Raw genomic sequence first — 19,232 nt, forward strand, 5'->3', positions numbered from 1 at the left:
ATGTGGGACGAGTTAATTGCAGAAGAGTTTGAACGCATATTTCAGGAGACAGGACAGATCCCTGAGTGGATGGGACAGAGCTGAGGCACTTGGGACACCCATCAATTCTCACTGCAAATAAAATACCCCTCTTGCAAAGACAAAGGCTGACAAAATAGCGGGCAGGTCCTTGCCTTGGGGACTGTCGGGTGAGTAGAGCCAGCAGCATCCCTTGCTCCTTGTGGGGAGAAAGGCAGTACTCTTGCTCATAGAGATGAATATCCTAAATAGGAGCCTGCCACTGCCTAAAATTTGGGAGCTCTCTGTGGGCATGGCAGACACCCTAGAGTTTTCTGTGCGTATGCACGTAGGAAGCTGGAGAACATGTGTGTGGCCTTTTGGGTGTTTCTGGAGGCAGCCGTCCTGGCTGGAGTCACGGCACAGGAGAGCAGTTATTTGTGGCTGGCAGAGGTGCGTGCTAGCAGTAAGGTCTGCGCTGACAGTGTTTGATCAGAAATCAGTAAAGCTGGACATGAGCTGGAGCTCTGAAAACAGCTCTGCAAGGAAGGAGCTGGGCCAAAGCTGCACAAACACGAAAGCAAGTTGCAAGTAAGAGGCATACTGCATTTTAGACAAAGTTGAACAGAGGCCTTTGCTTACGGCAGACTCCAAGCTAAGCCAAGAGGATGCGAGGGCTCCTCCGACTGCTGGAGGGCATGGGAAAAGCAGGGCTGCATCTAGCTTCCCCCTTGAGAGCTGAGCTGCGCAGAGGTATTTAATGGGCAAGGAATGAAAATCTTGGAGAAGCAGGGACTGAAGAAGCTGGTGAAAGATCCCCAGGCTAGGAGTGCTGTAACATTAAACAAACCGTACGCTTCCCATCCAGCACGGTGCTGCAGAACACAGGGCTTAGGAAACATGTAACCTCAGCGAGTTGAGTCAAAAAGGATTTTGCCTTAGCTCACGAGCATAAAAATTTCATGTTTTTATTTATTTTCGGAAGTTTGTATTAGCTGAAACCAGCTGAAACCATTCCTTACAGTTACAAAAAGGGGCCTGAAAAATGATAAGCACTTGATAAGCTGTGAACCTGAATATTTTGAGAAAAATCATGCACAGCCAATTTAAATTCCGTACCTAATTAAGCCAGTAGGGATGCAGGGTTTATTCTGAAGAGCCAGAGACTTAATTTTAGATTTGTATCGGAGTACCCACAAGCACAGTCAAGCTCATGATTTTAGCCAATCATCCAGTCCATGTAGAAACAATTCAGAATTTGAGGAAAGTCCCAGTTTTCCCATGCAATGATGTATATAACATGTTGTGCCTTTCACAGGTACTCTTTTTTGGGGTCATTTTTGGTATATTGTTATGAAAACTTGATTGCAGGTAATTACTGAACAGTGTTCAAGAATGCTAACAGCTAATTAGATGAACAAAAAAATGTTTAAACCAGGATTGTTAGAAACCTTAAATATTCAGTGGGCGTGGGCATAATGACCACATACAGCTGTTAAATTTCAAACTGTAAAAGAAAAAATTCCCCAGGCCTTCAGTTAAGATCTTTGCCAGTTGTTTCAGTTATACAGGCTGAGTTTAACCTTTTGGATCTGTTTTTTAATCAGACACTTTATCTGCTTTATGTGTCTGGAAAGAAAGGTGCTGACAGTATCTTGAAAATCATAGCTGTGCAGTGAAAGTAAGTTATCAAAAGTGGGAGGAAGGGAAAAAAATAATTTTAGAAACAAAATACATTCCTATTACAGCAAGCAAGACCCGGGCCTCTTTGTGTCCTTACTTATAGCCAGTGACACCGTTTCCTCTAAAACCGAATGAGGGAAGCGAACAAGAGCAGAGCTGAGAAATTACTTGCTCAAAGGTGCACCAAAAAAGCTGTAGAGAATCGCCCACTTTTCCTTGTCGCTGGGACGTGGCGTCAGGTCTGTAAAACGCTACTGCTAAAACTACTGGGCAGAGTCCTGGGACCCCTGAGAAACTCTGAATCACCTCGAGGATTTCACCCGCCCCCTCTTTTGCCCAATCTTTTGCCACATTCGACGGCTTACACTTTGTAACAGGCAGCCCTGATTCTGGTGGAAATCACCAGACCCTTCACATAACTGACACGAGAAGCCACGGTCAGAGCAGAACCGAGGGCTACTCTCATTTTGTTTGTTTTGCCTTAGAAGAGATGATCAGTGAGAAGCTCGGGCGACGTGGTGATGCTGATTCTGCTGTCGTCCCAGGGGTCATCCTCAGCCCTCCTGAGAGCTTCGAAGCTTTGCGGAGAGCTAAGGTGGCTGGACAGCAGGGATCTAAGCTGGATACTCACTTCTCCAGGCGATGTCAAAAGAGCTAGCTGCTCCTATGGAAACGGCTCTCAGAAATGAGGATTACATTGGGAACGGCGTATTCCCAGCAGGACGTTGTTCCGAGTCCAGGACTGGGGTCAGACTGAGCAAGCGAAAAGTGGAAGTGCCCCTCCAGCCTCTACTCAAAAAACTTAACATCTGCCAGATGAAACAGTACCTGAAAGACATCTGAGATGGTCTCGCCACCAGTTTGCAGGTTATTTCAGTTTGCTGGCTGGGCATTTCCTCTGTTTCAATGGGCTCCTTGAGCACAGCTCCCTTTCTGTTCAATTTACATATGCTTGGTCCTGCAATTCCTTCCTGCTAGGGAAAAGGATACCTGAGTGTGTTTTCAAACACCACGAAAGCATGGCAGAATGAATGATAAATAAAGCAAACCTGTGACCTTCTGGCTCCTCTCTTGTACAAGGAGTGGAATTGCAATCAGTGCCTGATACCTAGATGACCGTGCCCCAGCATTAGCCCCTCTCTGGGATGAATGGGACCATTCAGACCTCGCTGAGCCTTTTGTTCCTGTCCCAGGCTTTCTGCTAACTCCTGTAGATGTCTAAGCATCAGATACCTGCATTTTTATGGTTTCTTCACAGCCATCATAGATGGAAACCTTCCGATAGGATAGGATTTTTTAGGAATATAAAATCAAAAAATCAAGAAAATGAAGGTTCAAGAGAACAGCGCCTGTCAGAAGAGACTAGCAGTGCATCGTCACTGCACATCTGCTGCTCCCGTGCCTTGGTCTAATGAAAGCAGGGGTAGGGAGAACAGCTGTGCTACCCTGAAGCCTTACCTTCCTCTCCTGCCTTCCACGTGTAGTTCAAGCCTTCAGTCAGTGAACCTGGAGTGGAATCAGATTCACTGCTGGCCCCAGACTTCTCATCTGAAGCGAGTAGTGGCTCCTGGCCTTTCCTTATCGGGAAAATCAGGGCGATGGCACTTGCCTATTTTGCAGGGACATTGTGTGGATGACTGCATTAAACATTGCAAGGTGCGGGCTGAGATCTGTAAATCAACCTTCACTGGACTGGCTAGTAAGGCAAGGATTTGCAGGATGAGGGCCCTCAGGCCCTGGGCTGTAAGGAAAAAGGAACGAAATGTGAGAATCGTGCCCGTCTGGTAATGCCTGTGCTATTTGCATTTTTGCCTATAGCCACAGCTATGACTATACTTAAATGAAGTTGTCTAGTGTGTAACACATTTTGTTTTCAGATGATTTTAAGCTCTGCATGGCAGTAAGAGAGATGTCTTGCAGTGGAGGAGCTTCAGCAGGCCTTGGCTATAGTAGGCATGTATAGAATTGCATTTCTCCCCTGCCAAAAGTGGTGTTAAATTGGTGGCTGTTTTATTTGACTGAATCAAAGGGATTCTCTCATGCTACCATGTGAACAAGGGCGTGTGACAGCTAGCTAGCGTAATTTAATGGACTTACAAAAATGCCTTCGTGAAGTATACCCAGTGATACTTGTGCACTGTGTTGACTGAGTGCTAACACCCTTTTAGTTTATAAATAGCAGAGCAGGCAACCCCTGAAGGGTGCTGGTGTGAGTTCGGGGACCGAATGCCAGAATCGCCCCGACCCGGCAGGTACCAAGGTAGGACAGAAAGACGTCCCTCACTGCAGGGTCCACTTCCAAGCAGGAAAGGGATCACAGAAAAGCTGGCACTGTGGTCCGCAGGGGTCTGGCGTGCCCAAATTAAGCAGCCAAGTATTGCCAAGTCCGTGGCTCCAAAGTCCCGGATCTCCCTTCTCTGCCACATACCTCAGATCTGCAAACTTTGCCTTAATGTTAATGAGATTTTTAAATCTGGAAAATATGGGACACTTTCTGTTTCTGTCTGGTTTCTGCATCAATGAAGTTCACTCAGTGACTCACGCTCTTTACTTCACACTCTAGAGGCTAGAAACTTTTTTTAAAATTTTTTTTAAGACAACACATTCTCCTGTAATTATTGAACTCCCAAAGCTCAGGGCTGGAAATAAACTCCAGCAAACGTGGCTAGACTCCCGAGGAAGTGACAAGCGTGGCAGGACTGTAATCTAGTGTCATCTAAGTCATGCAGACTGCGAACGGTTATGCAGAGCACATAGTCCCTGGGGAAAACCGCTCTCCTGGGGTGAGATACCTCCCGATACGCTGCTAAAGGTGATAGTGCTTACATAGCCTTACTCAGCCCTGACCGCAGAGTGTGGTTTATCCTCCGTCTTAACTTTAATGCCAGTATGGTTCCTTTCAGAGGCACTTTACAGATAGCGCATTGCTGCTCTATTGGCAGAGATCGGTATCTGCTGAGCCATCTGTAGTGTAAGAAACAATGCTATCTTGTCAGCGAGATGGTGTGAACGTTATCCTAGGTGTTGCGTATCTCTGATTTAGCAGTTCGGTGTAGACATCCAGGAAAGACAGGCACCAAGAAAAACAGAGCAAAAGGTACGTCGGAATGCACATAGAGGCAAAAACCCCAAGAAGCCAGGAACGGAGATATCCTGCAAGTAGACGTTGTTTGGGTAAATTAAGCAATTAGTCACCTTTCTTCTTTGCAGGTTCGGCACTCACTATTCCTTTCATGTGCAGTAAATCGCAGTTTTGATTAATGTCTGCCATTACTCTGACCTACATTTTATGTAGAAGCCAAGAAAACATAAGCCAACTCCGCAAGGCAGCGTTCAGGGAAAGCAGAAGAGCAGCGCATCGAAAGTGTAGGTGCACGGGGAGGAGAGGCCACAGCTCCTGCCTTGTGAGGGCACCTCGTGGGTGTCTCGTGCCACACGTGCATGCCCAAGGTGCAAGTGTTCTGCCTGCCGGAGAGGTCCGAGAGGCGCCCAAAAGGATGGGCAGGGGGAGGCAGGCTGTGGCACTCCCAGACTCCCAGCCGACATCACTTCTGGGGCTGGTTGGCACAGAGTTGAAGCAAAGAGCCTTTGGGAGGTCTCTGCTAGGGCCTTGGAGGGTGGAGGAGACTGATACCCAGAGAGGGGAAAAGAAAACGTAGAGCCAGCACAGGAGAACCCCCAGGCTGAGGGGCGCGAGTGGAAATGAAACTCCTCCCAGCACTGGAGAAGTCCTAAGAGCTGCCAGTTGCCATTGAGCCCAGGAGAAGTCACATAGGAATTACCGTGTCAGGGGTGATTTTTGTTAACCTGCAAGATCCTCCTCTGAGCAGAGATCGGATGGAAAAGGGGAAAGGGAGGCTGTGTCAGCACAGAGCCGAGAGGGAGGAGGAGGAAGACAGGGAGAGGGTCTGGGAGAGAAAAGTTGCAACAACTCGGACTGGTCTGTGAATCCAACAGTGAAGACAGACCCAGGGAGAAGGTCTTTGATAACTGTTTTCTTCTTAAAGTTTGCAAAACATTAATATTTTAAATAGTTTATTCCTCATTACCATAATTAAGACTACACAAGCCTAAACTCACTGAAAACAGAATTAACAAATTAGCAGGTGCAGGGATTTGGAAGCAAGAGGCTTGGGAAAACAGAGCTTGCAAATGTCGGCATTGAGTAGAGGAGTGAAATCATGCCAAGCCTTATTTATGGATTTGTGCATTTCCTTTGCATAGCCCCACTCCTGCAGCTGGAGGAATACAGCTCAATTTAAACATGAACCCCCTGCAGTTATACTGTAGCTGAGCCTAAAACGGAGAGCATACGAAATAAATCTCTTCTGAAGAAAAGCTGACGAGCCTCACCTCAGATATCTCTTCAAAGCCAAGATATCTTGAATGAACGCTTTACTCAAAAGGGAAGCCAACTGCAAAATGAAATCCAAGAGAAAATGGAAGAAAATTTAGAAATAGCATCTCAAAGAAACAAAATGCAAAAGAAGCAGAAGCAACTTCAGGTTATACCGCAGACAGGAATTTGGGGAAGAAGAAAAAAGTGTCTCCTGCTCATGTGCGAAGTTCCTGTTAGGAAGACAAGGGACTAATGTCTTGCAGATTTTGCATCATGTGACCCAAGAGCCCGGTGAGACTAGCACTGGGCTACAGAAATACTTAATATAAGGTGCTGTTCTAGCAAGGTGGGACATTTCCATTTTTTATAGTCACTTCTTGTGCAGTCTTGTAGGAGGCCAGAACTACCCCGGCGAGGGTAGTTACGGAGTGGGTAGCCGCTGCCTGGCAGGAGATGGGAAAAGGCTGTTTCAGCTGCAGGATCACGGGGCAGGAGTCTTCTGCAAACTTCAGGCTTGAGCCTGAGCAAGGAGGGAGCCTGCAGTGTTCCTGTTTGCTGCAGTGTTTCCCTCCGGGGTCAGGAGCAGGTGTGGGCAGAGGTGGAAACCTTACTCCGCTCGCTTTATCCAGGAGGCAGAGGAAGAGCATGTTGCATCCCTCCGAAGGGGCTGGGTGACTCAGCTCCCCTCGGGGCGCTGGGACTCCAGGGCCCTCTGGCATGGTGCAGTGGCTCAGTAGGTGCTACAGGGTTGCGTATGCGTATAAAGCTATATAGGGAAATCGCTGGGCAATTATCACTTGCTTTCTTTAAAGGATGAAGCAAGTCACCTCACTTCTGTCTGCTGCAAATTTCCCATCTGTACAATGAGAGGATGTATGTTTTCTGTCCTTTAAAAAGTCCTTTCACATCTGTGGCTGCAAAGCCATGTAAGAGCTGGTTATTATTATTGTTGGTAGCCAAAGGGCACAATATAAGTATGCAAAGATTAAGAAATAACGTGGTTACTCCTACAAACCTCTGACCCAAATCTCTGACTTTACGTTCTAAAGAATGATCTGATGGTTGAATAGGCCCATTTTATGCTGGAGATATTATTCAAGAACCTTATTAGGGTATTAATACAAGCAAAGCTCTGTGTCCTAAGCATTTCTTTATTTACAAGCGATATTACAGTGTTACTCCTCTTCCATGCTGGTTTATGTCTGTGCAGCTTTTATTTGCGTCTTCTGGATTCACATGCTCAATTCCCCTGAGAACAACATTTTTCCATTTGAGATGAGTGTGGTTTTATATCCCCCAGCCTTTCTGGGGAATCTTCAAAAACCCTCTGGTTCGCAGTTCCCGGCACTTTCCTGAACTATCTTAATGAACTGGGGTTCGGCTTTGCTTGTTTATTTTATCTGCACACTATCCTGTTTGATATCATTATCGGGGAAGCTCCCCTCAACCTGCTTCCTCTGCCTTCTTTCTATAAAGAGTTCCCTTTTGTTTCTTTGTACGGCATTTTCCTGTCCCCGTAAAACGCAGCTGTACACTGCACAGCCAAGGCAGTCATTTTGTCAAAAGACTGCCTCGATTGAAGTGACAGTGCAGGTTGCTCAGATCAGGCCTGACTTGGGGGGGGGGGGGAAAAAAACCCAAGCCAAGACGTGGGAAAGCGAGATAAACTGTGATTGCAGTACCAGTGAGATCTGCAACGCACTTCGATCCCTTATATCCATCCAAATAATGCAAAGATCAGGACTTTTCAGAATTCTCTCCCTCTATCTGGAAGCCCTTGAAAAATCTGTCTTTCTCCCCTGAAGGTTTTAGAAAGGAGAGCTGTCTTAAAGCTCCTTCTCTTTCCCGAGAGGGCTGCAAGCGCTCCAGCGTCCCTCCGGCACCCCCTCCGACAGCAGCGCCTCCTCGCCCAGCTGCAGCCCCCGTTTTGGTTGCGTTTGTGCAAATGGCACCGCACGCGAGGTGTGTGCTCGCTGCCGTTGCCTCCTCGTGTCCCTGGCCCCAGCGTTCCTTAACGGAGGGCAGCTGGGCTGTTAAGCCTTCCCGGTTTTGTGCAGTTTGGGAAATCAGCCAGGGAAGCAGGATTCACGGGCCTTGCGCTTTGTCACATCCGAAAGGTGCTGCAAGTGGGAAATTGGGAAACTTTTTTGTGAGAATTGAGCGTGCCGTTCTTCCATGACAGTCTCTTCCTTCCGGGAGTCTCCGGTCTGCTTTAAAGGACAAAATCAGGAACAAAATAAAATGGAGCCAGAGCTAGAGTTACCGGTGCACAGTAACCCAGGAGACCATCAGCGTCAGGGCCGCAGGTGATGGCTGCTGCGTAGATGGGTACTGCTGCGTTTTTACATGGGTGCCAATGAAAACGCTTCCAGCAGAGCTTGTTCAGACGTAGTAACTGCTACCTACTGATAAATCCACCCATTGCCGAGACAAGAAACAGAGCCTAAACAGCTGTCACTGTTAGCTGTTCAGAGCTTGCTGCAACTGCCCTTTCCTCGTCCTGGCAATTGTGCTCCAATCTGGTATTTCCCTTTGGGAAGCGGGCAGTTTACTTGCACTTTCAGCGAGGCTGAGGCAGGTCTCGCAGTCCCTACCACCATCAGCTCTCCTAGAGACGATGCTCAGGGATTATCGTGTTGATTGAAGAAATGATTGCCACGCTGGATGAGCAGGAGTGGGAACTGAGGGGAAAAAAAAATCTCGTCTTCGCTAGCCGCAGCAACTACAGATTACGAGCAGCAGGCGCAGAAGCAGTGGACGCAAAGACCAGAGCTTTAATAATGCCGTGCCACATTAGTGCTGCGTTAGCAGATAAGACAATTGGGCAGCTTGCTGAACAGTATTTCTCATTTCAGTTGACATCTCTTTTCTGTTACTAGATGGTGGAAAATGAACAGATAGACCATCTCAAAAGAGTAGGGAACAGAGCAATGACGTCAGACAGCCAAAATAAGCTTTCTGTTCTGTATGCCTTTGCAAAGATACACACTATGAATATATGCGAGGGCTTTTTTTTTTTTTAAAGCTGCTCACAATTACACATTTTTATGTATTCACACCTGTGTGGCAGCTGTGCGGAGAGAAGTAGGAGAATTACAAGCCGTAAATACTTCATGGTAGTATTAGCTAAAAGCATGCACTGGAGCCATCTCGCCAGGAAGTCATTTTAGTAAGCCAGATTGATTTTTGTTTTTGGTAGTTTTTCATAGGCAGCACCTGCTCTCAAAGGGATGTTCTGCAGCTGGCAGGAACGGTATGGGCGAATGGCGCAGGGAGGCACGTTGGAGGGACATATTTGCTGAGAACTGATGTTTCCAGCTCAGCTGCCAGGGTGACTGGAGGGTACGTAGGATGCTCCCTTTAGGTGGAGCGGAAGGGTTGTCCCTCCTTCCTTCGTGATAGTTTAGTTGTTCACGTTTAAGTGATGGAAAGGTTCCCTTTGGTGCTACCCAAATTTCCTCTTCGCTGATGTGCTGGGGACAGGGGAAGAGGAGGTCAGCGCTCTCCTCCCCACACAGGAGCTTTGCACGTGGGCTCTTCACCAGAGGGTTTTTCCATCAGCCCTTCCATTCAGGCATGGTGGAAGCTGCGTGTTGCTTTCGGGACACATCTGACCAAATCAGGGCTGCCTGAACTCTGCGAAGATCACACCAGCAGCTCTGGAGACAGACGGACGATTGGTTCTCCGGAACCCAGGGGAAATTATTGGCCCCTGTTGTGCGTGGGTGCTTAGCCTGCGCACCAGTCGCAACGGCGAGGAGCAGGTGTCCTGGTTAATGCTGTTCAGAGCCCAGTCGAAGCTCCGTGAACTTGAACACATTAGCAGCTTTCCTGGAGTACCGATACAATACCAAGTGGTGTGTACGCAGAAAGAGTTTACTGTTTGATAAATTCAGGCAAGCCTGGTATTGGCTTTCATTGTCATTTCCCAGGTAAGGGCAGTATTTGTTGTTCGAATTCACTTGCAGAATATAAGGCTGATCAGCCTCATAGATATTTGCTCACAAGCTGTAACGGATTCTGGTTTAAGCTGCGTATCCAGGGCTTGTCCGTATTAATGTGTAATGCTGTAACTACTTCAGTGTAACTAGACTGAAACAAGCATTAATGCAGGCACCAAGACAGCAGCTAATCAAGGTTATAACACAAACGAGGGGTTTCCTACTACTATTTTCCTTGTGCCCTTCACCCATAAAGCTAGGCCTTGACATCCTGTTCAGGCAAGAGGCCTTCGGAGTCCTTTGCAGATGGAGAAGCAGGGTACAAAAATATTGTGCTGAGCTGGGCCAGGCAAGTACAAATCTTTTTCCTCCAGAAGCCCATGCCAAAACAGAGCCTCCAAGAGAAGTATTTTACCATGCACTGTTAAAACTCAGGGCATTACTCATTTGGATGAGTTAAGCAGCCTGCCCACAAAATATAGCCAATGTGTAAGTACTGAATCGTATCGTTTTTATTCTGAGTTTTAGAATACACCATTTCAGAAGAAGCTTCCCAGTGAGGATAATAAGCTTATTTAAGCCAAAAAAGTAGCAAAGGTAAATCTCTGGACAATGTCTTTTCGAAATAAAATTCAGCTCAGTAGCTGAAGAGGAGGATAAGGAACTATCGGGGATAAAAGAGAGAGGAGAAACTTTTCTGGGTTGCTCTAAGTGATCTTTGCCAGCAGTGCAGCAGTGGTGCCTGCGTGTGGCAGCTCCTTGGAGAAAGGCCATATGGGAAAGTCCTGGTCCTCTGAAGCAGCGTTTTGGTCTTGTGCTCAGTATCTTGAAGGGCTCAGGCACTAAAGCAGTAGGTTCAATAGAGGAACCTAGCAAGAACAGAATAAAATTCGTAGCTGGAGGAAGGAGTCGAAGAGGAAGGCAGAGACAATTAAAAGCCTCATCTTTTCAAACGCTTGGGCTTATCAGGTGAGCTCTTCCCTATGGTCAGGTCAATTCAGATGTGAAGAAGGCCTTGTGTGTTGGAAAACGTGTCCAGCTGCAGCAGTTGGATATAACAAAAGCAAAGTCTTTTCCTGCAAGTTTTCCTCCATCATCATTATAATGGTATTCTTCCTTCTCTCCAAAATTAAAAGCTTCCTTTTCCACTCTGAATACCAGCCTTGGCGGCCAGCTAGCTTTGATCCTGTGGAGAGATGCAGACACAGAGCCTTGCCTCTACAAAGACCCCTGTGAAACCCACAGGATATTTTAGGTCTGAAGAGCTCAATTTGACACTGAGGCCAATTCCACTCCTTTAGTCATCACTAGAACATAGAAGAGCCCTTCAGCTCTTCGCTAAAACAACATGACTCACTTCTGCTACATGCTGTTTTTCAGGCTATCCCCATGGGTTTTAGCATATGCAGTGTAGCATCTTGGTTTGTTATTTTCCTTTGAAACATATACGTTGCTGTGCTCCTCTGCTAGGAGGAGACAAGGTCAAACCAAGCACCTTGCACACAGAACAGAAAGTGGTAAATTTTGCAAAGCTCCTTCCTTCTGGGGCTACAGGATCATCCTGGCTCTCAAGAAGGCTGCGTCCAGCGGAGAAAGCTCATTCACCTGTTAAGGAATTCAGCTGTGCCAAGATTTCCACCCTCCAGCGTTAGGTGGCCTTGTAGATGTCCTGTGCTGACATGATTGAGCGCCTTAAAGGTAGAGGACAGAGAAGCTGAGTTTGATTCGCAAGTCTTAGTTAAGACCACTGGTTAAACAGAGAAGAACAGGTCCTTTCTTAAGCCCAACAGTTGTCTCCAAGAGTACTATGTGCATGACATCTTCTGTAATGATATTTTTTGTATATATACATACATACATAATATGTGTGTATCTACAGATACCCATATGCAGTTGGTCATGACTCATCAATTGATTATGCAGCGGAAGAGAATTATACCAAAGAGTTGGCCTTTCCAAATCATACATACGTAACTTTGATAATTGTCATCCTCCCCAGGAAGTTCAGAATTGCAGCTGGGACTTGAGTCAAATGATGACATTTTGAGTTACTGGCAAAGAGTTCTTTTGGCTTCTGTAAACCTATATTCTGTAAACTCAAGTTTGAGATTGTCTTCTTTTATAAACACTTCTTGGATTAGAAGGTTACATGCAGTACCCAGTGACTGTAATTCTTAACTATGCCTTAAATGCTGATGAGCAAAAAGCATTTTAAGAGGAAATTTGCTCCTCATCTTCTAATGACATATCCACCAAGGTGAATCATGAACGATTGCAGCCTTACATTTTATCGCTTACTCTGTTAGCGCTCTCCCTTTCACTCAGCTTGGGCAGGGAAACTAGATTACTCATCTTCAGTTTTATTAGCTGGCAGTTTCTCATTTTCATGTTGTACCGCAGCTCTGCAAGTTTTGGAAAGCACTTATTCCAGGGGAGTGATATATCTTACATAACTTATGAGTGGAATATAAACTTCCTGAGATCATAGTGTCTTTGCAAGGGAAAATGTACATAGCTGTATATATCAGAAGGTCATTGCATTTTTATATTTTTCCAACACTTCTGAGGCTGTGGCTCTTTTTGTTTTTGACAGTGTCAGGAGAAATTTCTGCTTCTGACCAGAAAGGTGGCGAGTGTGATACAGAGACTTCGTGAGAAGCAGTGAGACTTAGGGTTGCAATCCAGTTCCCACTGAACTCTATGGAAAAAGCAATTTTCTGGGAGAAGAGAGTGTCTTTGCAGAAGAAAGGGAATTGCAGAATGTTATGAAGTAAGTTTTATTTCTTCAAGCTGTAGAAGGTATAAGCTCAGTTGGGCTTTATTAGTAAGTAAGATCTAGGGCACTTAAAGGAAGGATCCAATCACAAATTCAGTTGGTCCATTAACTAAATGTAATGTTATTTACCTAAGTGGCCCTTCTGGACTATTTCATAACTCAGGTTTATAACCTTTTTAAAAAGATCAATATTACTGAGTGCATAGCCTCTGAGCATGATGAAAGAGTCAGACCATCTTAGCAGTTATGGTCCATGGTTTCAAGAGCTCTGAGGGTCCAGATTAGAAGCACAAAAGGAGGACTATATTCTCCCTGAAACACTAAAAAGAAAGAATAGCCTTGGAAGGATGGAGGGAAGCAGTGAAGTAAGATATATTGGAAAAGATCGTCTCTTTTATTGGACTAACTGCTATAGCTAGAAAATACAGGCAGGCTTTCCAGCATATAAACCCTTCTGCAGATCTGAGAGAGAAGATGTAGTGACATTTAAAGCCACACACAGAGTTTTGCCAACATGTGTCAGAGCGAGTCTCCAGTAGGAGGGAACAACCAACCGCTCTATTTGCAACTTGGCAGATGGGCTGTTTTGTTGACTGTTCTAACGTGTGATGTGAGTTGGCTGCTTGCACTGAGGCCCCTCAAGTGAGAAAGGTGGCTCTCGTGCATTGATATTGTATTCAAGAGCTGGTATTTGCTCGTGTGTTCATCGGGTGGTCAGATGCTCACATCAGCTGGGAGCAATGGGCTCCTGCATCTAAATTCAATATTCCTACAAATCTCGGCTGCTTTTCTTACACAGGTGGCTCACCAGTCAGGAGCAATGGTGCTTTCCTGCCTCTTAATCAGCTTCAAGAAATGTCAAATGATAATAAAGGCAAATAAAAGCAGGCGGGCCCTATTTTATAAAGGTCTCTGTGGATGAGGATGTAAGCTGGTGCTGACTCCCCACTATTTCAGTCGTCCTCATCCCATTTCATAGAGGTCGCTTTTCTTCCCGCGAGGCACAGAGCACATGGGAGGGCGTTGTGGGTAAAGTGGGGAAGTGAGAGATCCTTCAATTGCTAGCAATTCCCAGAAAAATTTGTAGTGAAAACTCAAGAACTTTTCAGTGGCAAAGGGCAGTGCTGCCAAGTGACCTTTGCCTGTGTATGTGCATTAACCACATCTAACTGATGGTCGCTATTCAGTGCTGCTCCCCTGCTCTTCTTCCTCCCTGCCCTCTCCTCTCCACTTCTTATGCTTCACTGAGACTGCCCCCCTTGCCTCTTCCTGAGTTACCACCTGTCACGCGAAACTTTGTGCATTAAAAAGGAAAGGTAATTTTGGTTCTTCCTGTTGTCCCTTTCCCCTTGGTGGCAAAGTGATCTCTAGTTATCCTGGAGCTTATCAGTGTGCTGAACATCAATAACATTTGGTATTGAGTAGTGATTCGGTGGAGGGGAAGGGGGTATGCATGATGTTGAGTGGAGTGCAGGGTCAGCAAAGACTGTTTCAATAGACAATGACATGTATGAAGTAACTTGTTAGTTTTCAGCCAAAGCTGTTTTTTCCAGCTCTCTGCTCAAGTAATACTGCTGCCTTGTTGATTGTAACATGTCCATCCCAAGACTCCAGTGCAAAAGCAGGCAGCGTGCAGCCCCAGCAAACTCACCTATTAACGCTCTGATGGCATCTCGCCCTTCAGGGCTTCGTAGGGAACAGAGTGGCTCTACTGATGCACAGGATAGATATGTCTGATCTGAGTCTTGGAAGATGTCGAGAAGTCTTTGTAGGGATGGAAAAGCCATTTCATGCTATTAGACCAAATGTTATGGCTAGAAACCTTCCTTCTCCAAACTAGACAAGCCGTATCTGGTAGGTATGGCTGCTTTCCAGGGGCTAAAGCTCTCGTTTCTTTGCCAAGCAACTGAGAAACGGTCTCAGGCCGAAGTGGCTTGAAGATTTAGAGTAATAGCTAATTCAGGGAGAAGGGGGACCCAGCTGGAGAGAGGTGACAGTCTAAAGTGAATGCTAAGTCAGCTTCCCCTTCTCCGGTGTAGTTTGTTATGTAGTTCTCTTTTTTTTTTTTTTCTGTACCTGTAGCTATCACCATTACAAAAGCCAGCCATTCGATATTCTCTGATGCATCTGGAATCAGGCATAGCCTGGAAAAAACTTCCCCTGCAGAAAATGCCACTCCGTAAAGACAAGTCATATGGAAAATGTGTGTTTTCAAGCTCTCTGCACAGATTCCAAAATTTTAATGTGACTGTGTTTCTATTTTTGCTACCTTTTGATGGTACTTCATTGTTGGTTCTCTTTAGGCCCCTAAAAGTTGTCTGCCCCTTTTCTGATCTAGACTTCGTCAATATTGTTTTCATCTCTTAAGTGTTAAGAGGGGGACAGTATCACACTGGAATAACAAGAGACCTGGGACCTACTTGCGTTGGCTGTTTCTTTAAGCAGGAGATGCAGCTTCCAGGAGACTGGTGGTTTGGACTGCTAGGGAGCAGGGATACTTGGGATCATTTGTTCCATGTCTGAGCAAATGCACGTGTTCAACTGATGCTCTGTTCTCAGGTTTGGGAAGAGAAAGAGACGAGGATGGGAAGTCCATGTGTAATCACGCTGGCTCTCAGGCTGAGTGGCTGCTCCACAGCTAATGTTTTGCTGAAGTCTTCCACGTAACCCAGGCAGAAGTATATTAGCTTTGACACCGCATGCTATAATTTCCAAACCCTGTTGACAGTTTGTCTTAGTTAGGCTGTGCACATGATCGTATGAGAAGAATTCAGGGCAAATCATTCATTTGATGAGTCTTTCCTGTTGGGTTTTATTGCAGCTTCATGTATGCTTGAAGTATTAAGGAAATTTTTTTTGTACTGGGGTTGTTCAGAGAGATGGGATCTCACTGAGAAGGTAAGATATCTGTAGCTTTCTTTTCTCTCTACAGAAATGTTGGGAAGGAAAAGATCCAGTCCTGGCATGATGTTTCATAAGGTGACATTTGTTATAACTCATAGGTGGCAAATGTTACTCACCACCTACAAAACATTCAATTAAACTGAAGAGCAGTGAAAAATACCCAGCTCCACTTCAGCAGCTGCATTTGTCACTGGAGTCCTGCAGGTTTTTTTGGAGCCGGTAGAGCCTCCCAAGAGACCTCCACGCAGCAGCTGCTTTTCCTCTGTCCCCAGACCTGCCTGTGGGGGTTCCCCACTTCTCTGAGCCCGAGTGTCACAAGAAGATGAAGATTCCTGTGCCCTCTGGGCTTATCCGCACATCCCCAGAGATCGTTTTGTTGTTCTGCATCGCTCTGTGCCTGCTTAGTGTTTCAGTGGGAATTGCCTGGACCCTACAGGGATAATATTTTCAAAAATGAAATTTGAAAGATGATTTGTGATCCTGAGTCCTTTGGAAAGTCAGAGTAGTCAGTTATATACATCGTTTATTAAGGGGCTTCAGGCTCCTAAGTCACTCAAGATTGTTCTTTAGTTTTAAAAGCTTTACTGGCATAACATTTCTTTAAGAAGGGCATTAAATGACCAAAGTGGGAAATGGCTTAGCTGCTTTTGGTGCTGGCAGTCATCCTAGCACATTGATTTCCCTGATTAAATCACATTCCTTCAGCACGCAGATCTCACAGCTGATATATTAAACAAAAACCCCATAAGCTACCAGTTTAAAAGTCAAGAAAATAAGCCAATATATTTATGATGTTTTTATACACAGATCATAGGTCATTTTGCCTCCAACACTTTTGTGTGCCGTTAGATTGAAATATACGTGCACAGAGCTGTAAATCTCAAAATGTAACAAACAAAACTTTTCTCGTACTTGTAGGAAACCGGGATACTAAGCACATTTTTTGATATGCCAGATTCGTTGCTACAGATCTCTGGCTTCCCAGGAAATTCGCAGCTGTAACTTTGCTGTGTGCTACAACCACCTACTCTTCTGCAGTGTCAGCTGGGCTGGGACTCAGATCCTCCCACGGCCGGCGCACGGGGCCGTTGTTACACTGGAGCTGCAGGCAAAATGCAAATCGGCTCTGCCGCGCACGGCTGCCTTATGGCATGCGGTGGGATGGGAAGAAGAGGGCCCGTAGCGGCTCGTTCCCGGTCCAGCACCTGAACCACAGGAGCCTCCTTTTCGTTAGCTCTTTATCAAAACCGCCTCCTTCCCCTGGATAGAGGGCGAAAATGGGACAAAACTCTGGCTAATTTGCTGCAGGAAACCATTGAGCTTTGGGCAAAGAGATGGACTAAGTGATCCAATTACTTATAGCAGCTGGTGGGGTTCCTTGATGCCAAACAGAGGTAGATAACCATAGGTCCTTTTATCCTGAGGTATGAATACCTTTCAAGGCTGTGTTTTCAATGACACCAGTCACCTGCTAGGCTCTTTGGGCTGTGGGAGGAAGCAGTAATTCATTCAGGTTGCTACACTTGTTGCAGGGCGGGATTTCTTTCTCCTCCTCCTAGGCCCTAAGCAGTACCACTGCCTCTGGAAAGCAAGAGGGGTGGCTTTCTACATCAGCCTATCTTCGGGTCCTATTTATAGATGAGAAAAGTGAGAAAATACGTTGAAAACATGCAGGCTTTCAAATACAATTGTGTCCTAGTCAAAGAGTAAACTTCAGGGGACAATGAAAACCTATTTTAAGAGACAGGAGCAAAGAAGAAGGGAACAAAAATAATGGAAACAAACCTTATTACTTGTAAAGAGGAGGATGACGGTTCCGAGAGGCTGCGGACCTGGCTCAGCCGTTATAAGGAAGGGGCAATGGGCAAAAAAAACACATTCAGTGGAAAAAAAGCAGAGGGGAGCAATCCTCCTCTTTGCACGTGTGCATAGATTATCCATAAACAAGATTGTGCAGCAGATAAATGAAATCACTAGCCTAGCATTTGCACTAGATTTAAAAGTATACCCAGTGTATTCTGTGTACCTCTTCAGAGCAGTAGAGTAACCTCTTATTTTTTCAGGTAGCCTGTTAACGTGGGGTTGGTCAGGGAGCGTTACTGTCGTCGTTTTGAGAATGAAACACCTTAAAGAGGGAATCGGAAGCGTTTACTGCAATGAACTTTTGAAAGCTTGTCCACCAGTAGGGTTTGCAATGTCTGTTTTGTCACTTACGTGTGCTTCTTCTTCCCCACTAGGTTGCCCCGTCACTATGAACAATGGCCCAGCTATACTACAAAAAGGTCAACTATTCGCCGTACAGAGATCGGATCCCACTGCAGATTGTGCGAGCAGAGGCAGAGCTCTCGGTGGAGGAGAAGGCCTACCTCAGCGCTGTGGAGAAGGGGGACTATGCCAGTGTGAAACATGCCTTACAAGAGGCAGAGATCTACTACAACATCAACATTAACTGTATGGATCCTCTTGGTCGCAGTGCCCTTTTAATAGCCATAGAGAATGAGAATTTGGAGATCATGGAGTTACTCTTGAACCACAGTGTGTACGTGGGAGATGCTCTGCTATATGCAATACGGAAAGAGGTGGTGGGGGCTGTGGAGCTGCTGCTGAGTTACAGGAAGCCAAGTGGTGAAAAACAGGTTAGTCACGCGTTCCAGTTCAGTTTTAAGTCATTATCCTAAGAAAAGTCCTGTGTTGGAAACGGGTTACTGCACAGAGGAGGTGCTGTGCAAGAGCCATTAAAATGAAGTCCTGAATGCAGGTACCTTGCCCTAAGTATCCAGAGTAAACGTGGGCAGTCCTGTTTGGATGATAACTTTCCAGTCTGAGCAAACATGTCCCTCCCGACTTAAACGCTCTGGGCATTTTCCATTTCCCTCAGTGTTCTTTTCAGTCTTACAGTATTTGTGGACTTACTGATTTATAGATAGATTTACAGATGCATGCTTTGTAAAGGAATTTGGGGCTGTCTGGAATTATAGTACAGTCTATAAACATGAACTATTGCCATGCTATTGTACTGATATTAATAAGTGGAATTGCTTTTCAAAAGTAAATCCTGATAACGCACAAGCTTATAAATAACTGTAGGCAAACAAGCAATCTGCTAAGTTTCAGTACTTAGCCATAGTACAGACATATCATCTTGGTCTCCATCTCTGGAGAGCTCCAGTTCAGAGATGCCAAGGCAGAAGTACATGATGTTACAGCATGAGCTAAGCGCTATATATCTGAGCAACGGACAGCTTCTATGATGTGCAGGCAGGATCCTTAGCTACAAGGCCATCAGTAGGTTACGTGAGGATCTTTGTGCAAAATCAAAGTCCGAATCCTGTCATTTCAGGTGTCGCATATCACACACTCCCTACCTTCCTTTTTGCTTTTTTTTATTTGCAAGTAATGCGGCCAGTAGCTGGGATGGTTTATACACATTACTGACCCCTGTCGATTTTTGTATGTTCACTGCTTAGAAAGCCACATCAAAATTTAGATGATCCTTGTTTCTAAGGCCCTGTTTTGAAGCCTATTTGGGCTCATTCCTCTGTGTGTGAAAGAGAGAAAGGATTAATACCAGTCAGTCATAGAAGAAAACTTT

The 19,232-nt window shown here is 45.6% G+C and overlaps 1 protein-coding gene across 3 annotated transcripts in view; it reads left to right on the forward strand.

Annotated features, from left to right (window-relative positions):
- The window catches only part of TRPC5 (transient receptor potential cation channel subfamily C member 5), a 100,091-nt gene that overhangs the window by 13,113 nt on the left and 67,746 nt on the right, over positions 1 to 19,232 (forward strand). For all 3 annotated transcript variants that reach the window (XM_068957077.1, XM_068957078.1, XM_009685453.2), the window contains exon 2: positions 17,878 to 18,276. In XM_068957077.1, the coding sequence (XP_068813178.1) occupies positions 17,899 to 18,276 (378 nt within the window). In that variant the 5' untranslated portion in view covers positions 17,878 to 17,898. The remainder of the gene's footprint in view (positions 1 to 17,877; positions 18,277 to 19,232) is intronic.

The sequence above is a fragment of the Struthio camelus genome, chromosome 11, assembly GCF_040807025.1.
Source record: "Struthio camelus isolate bStrCam1 chromosome 11, bStrCam1.hap1, whole genome shotgun sequence".
In the NCBI taxonomy this organism is placed as follows: domain Eukaryota; kingdom Metazoa; phylum Chordata; class Aves; order Struthioniformes; family Struthionidae; genus Struthio; species Struthio camelus.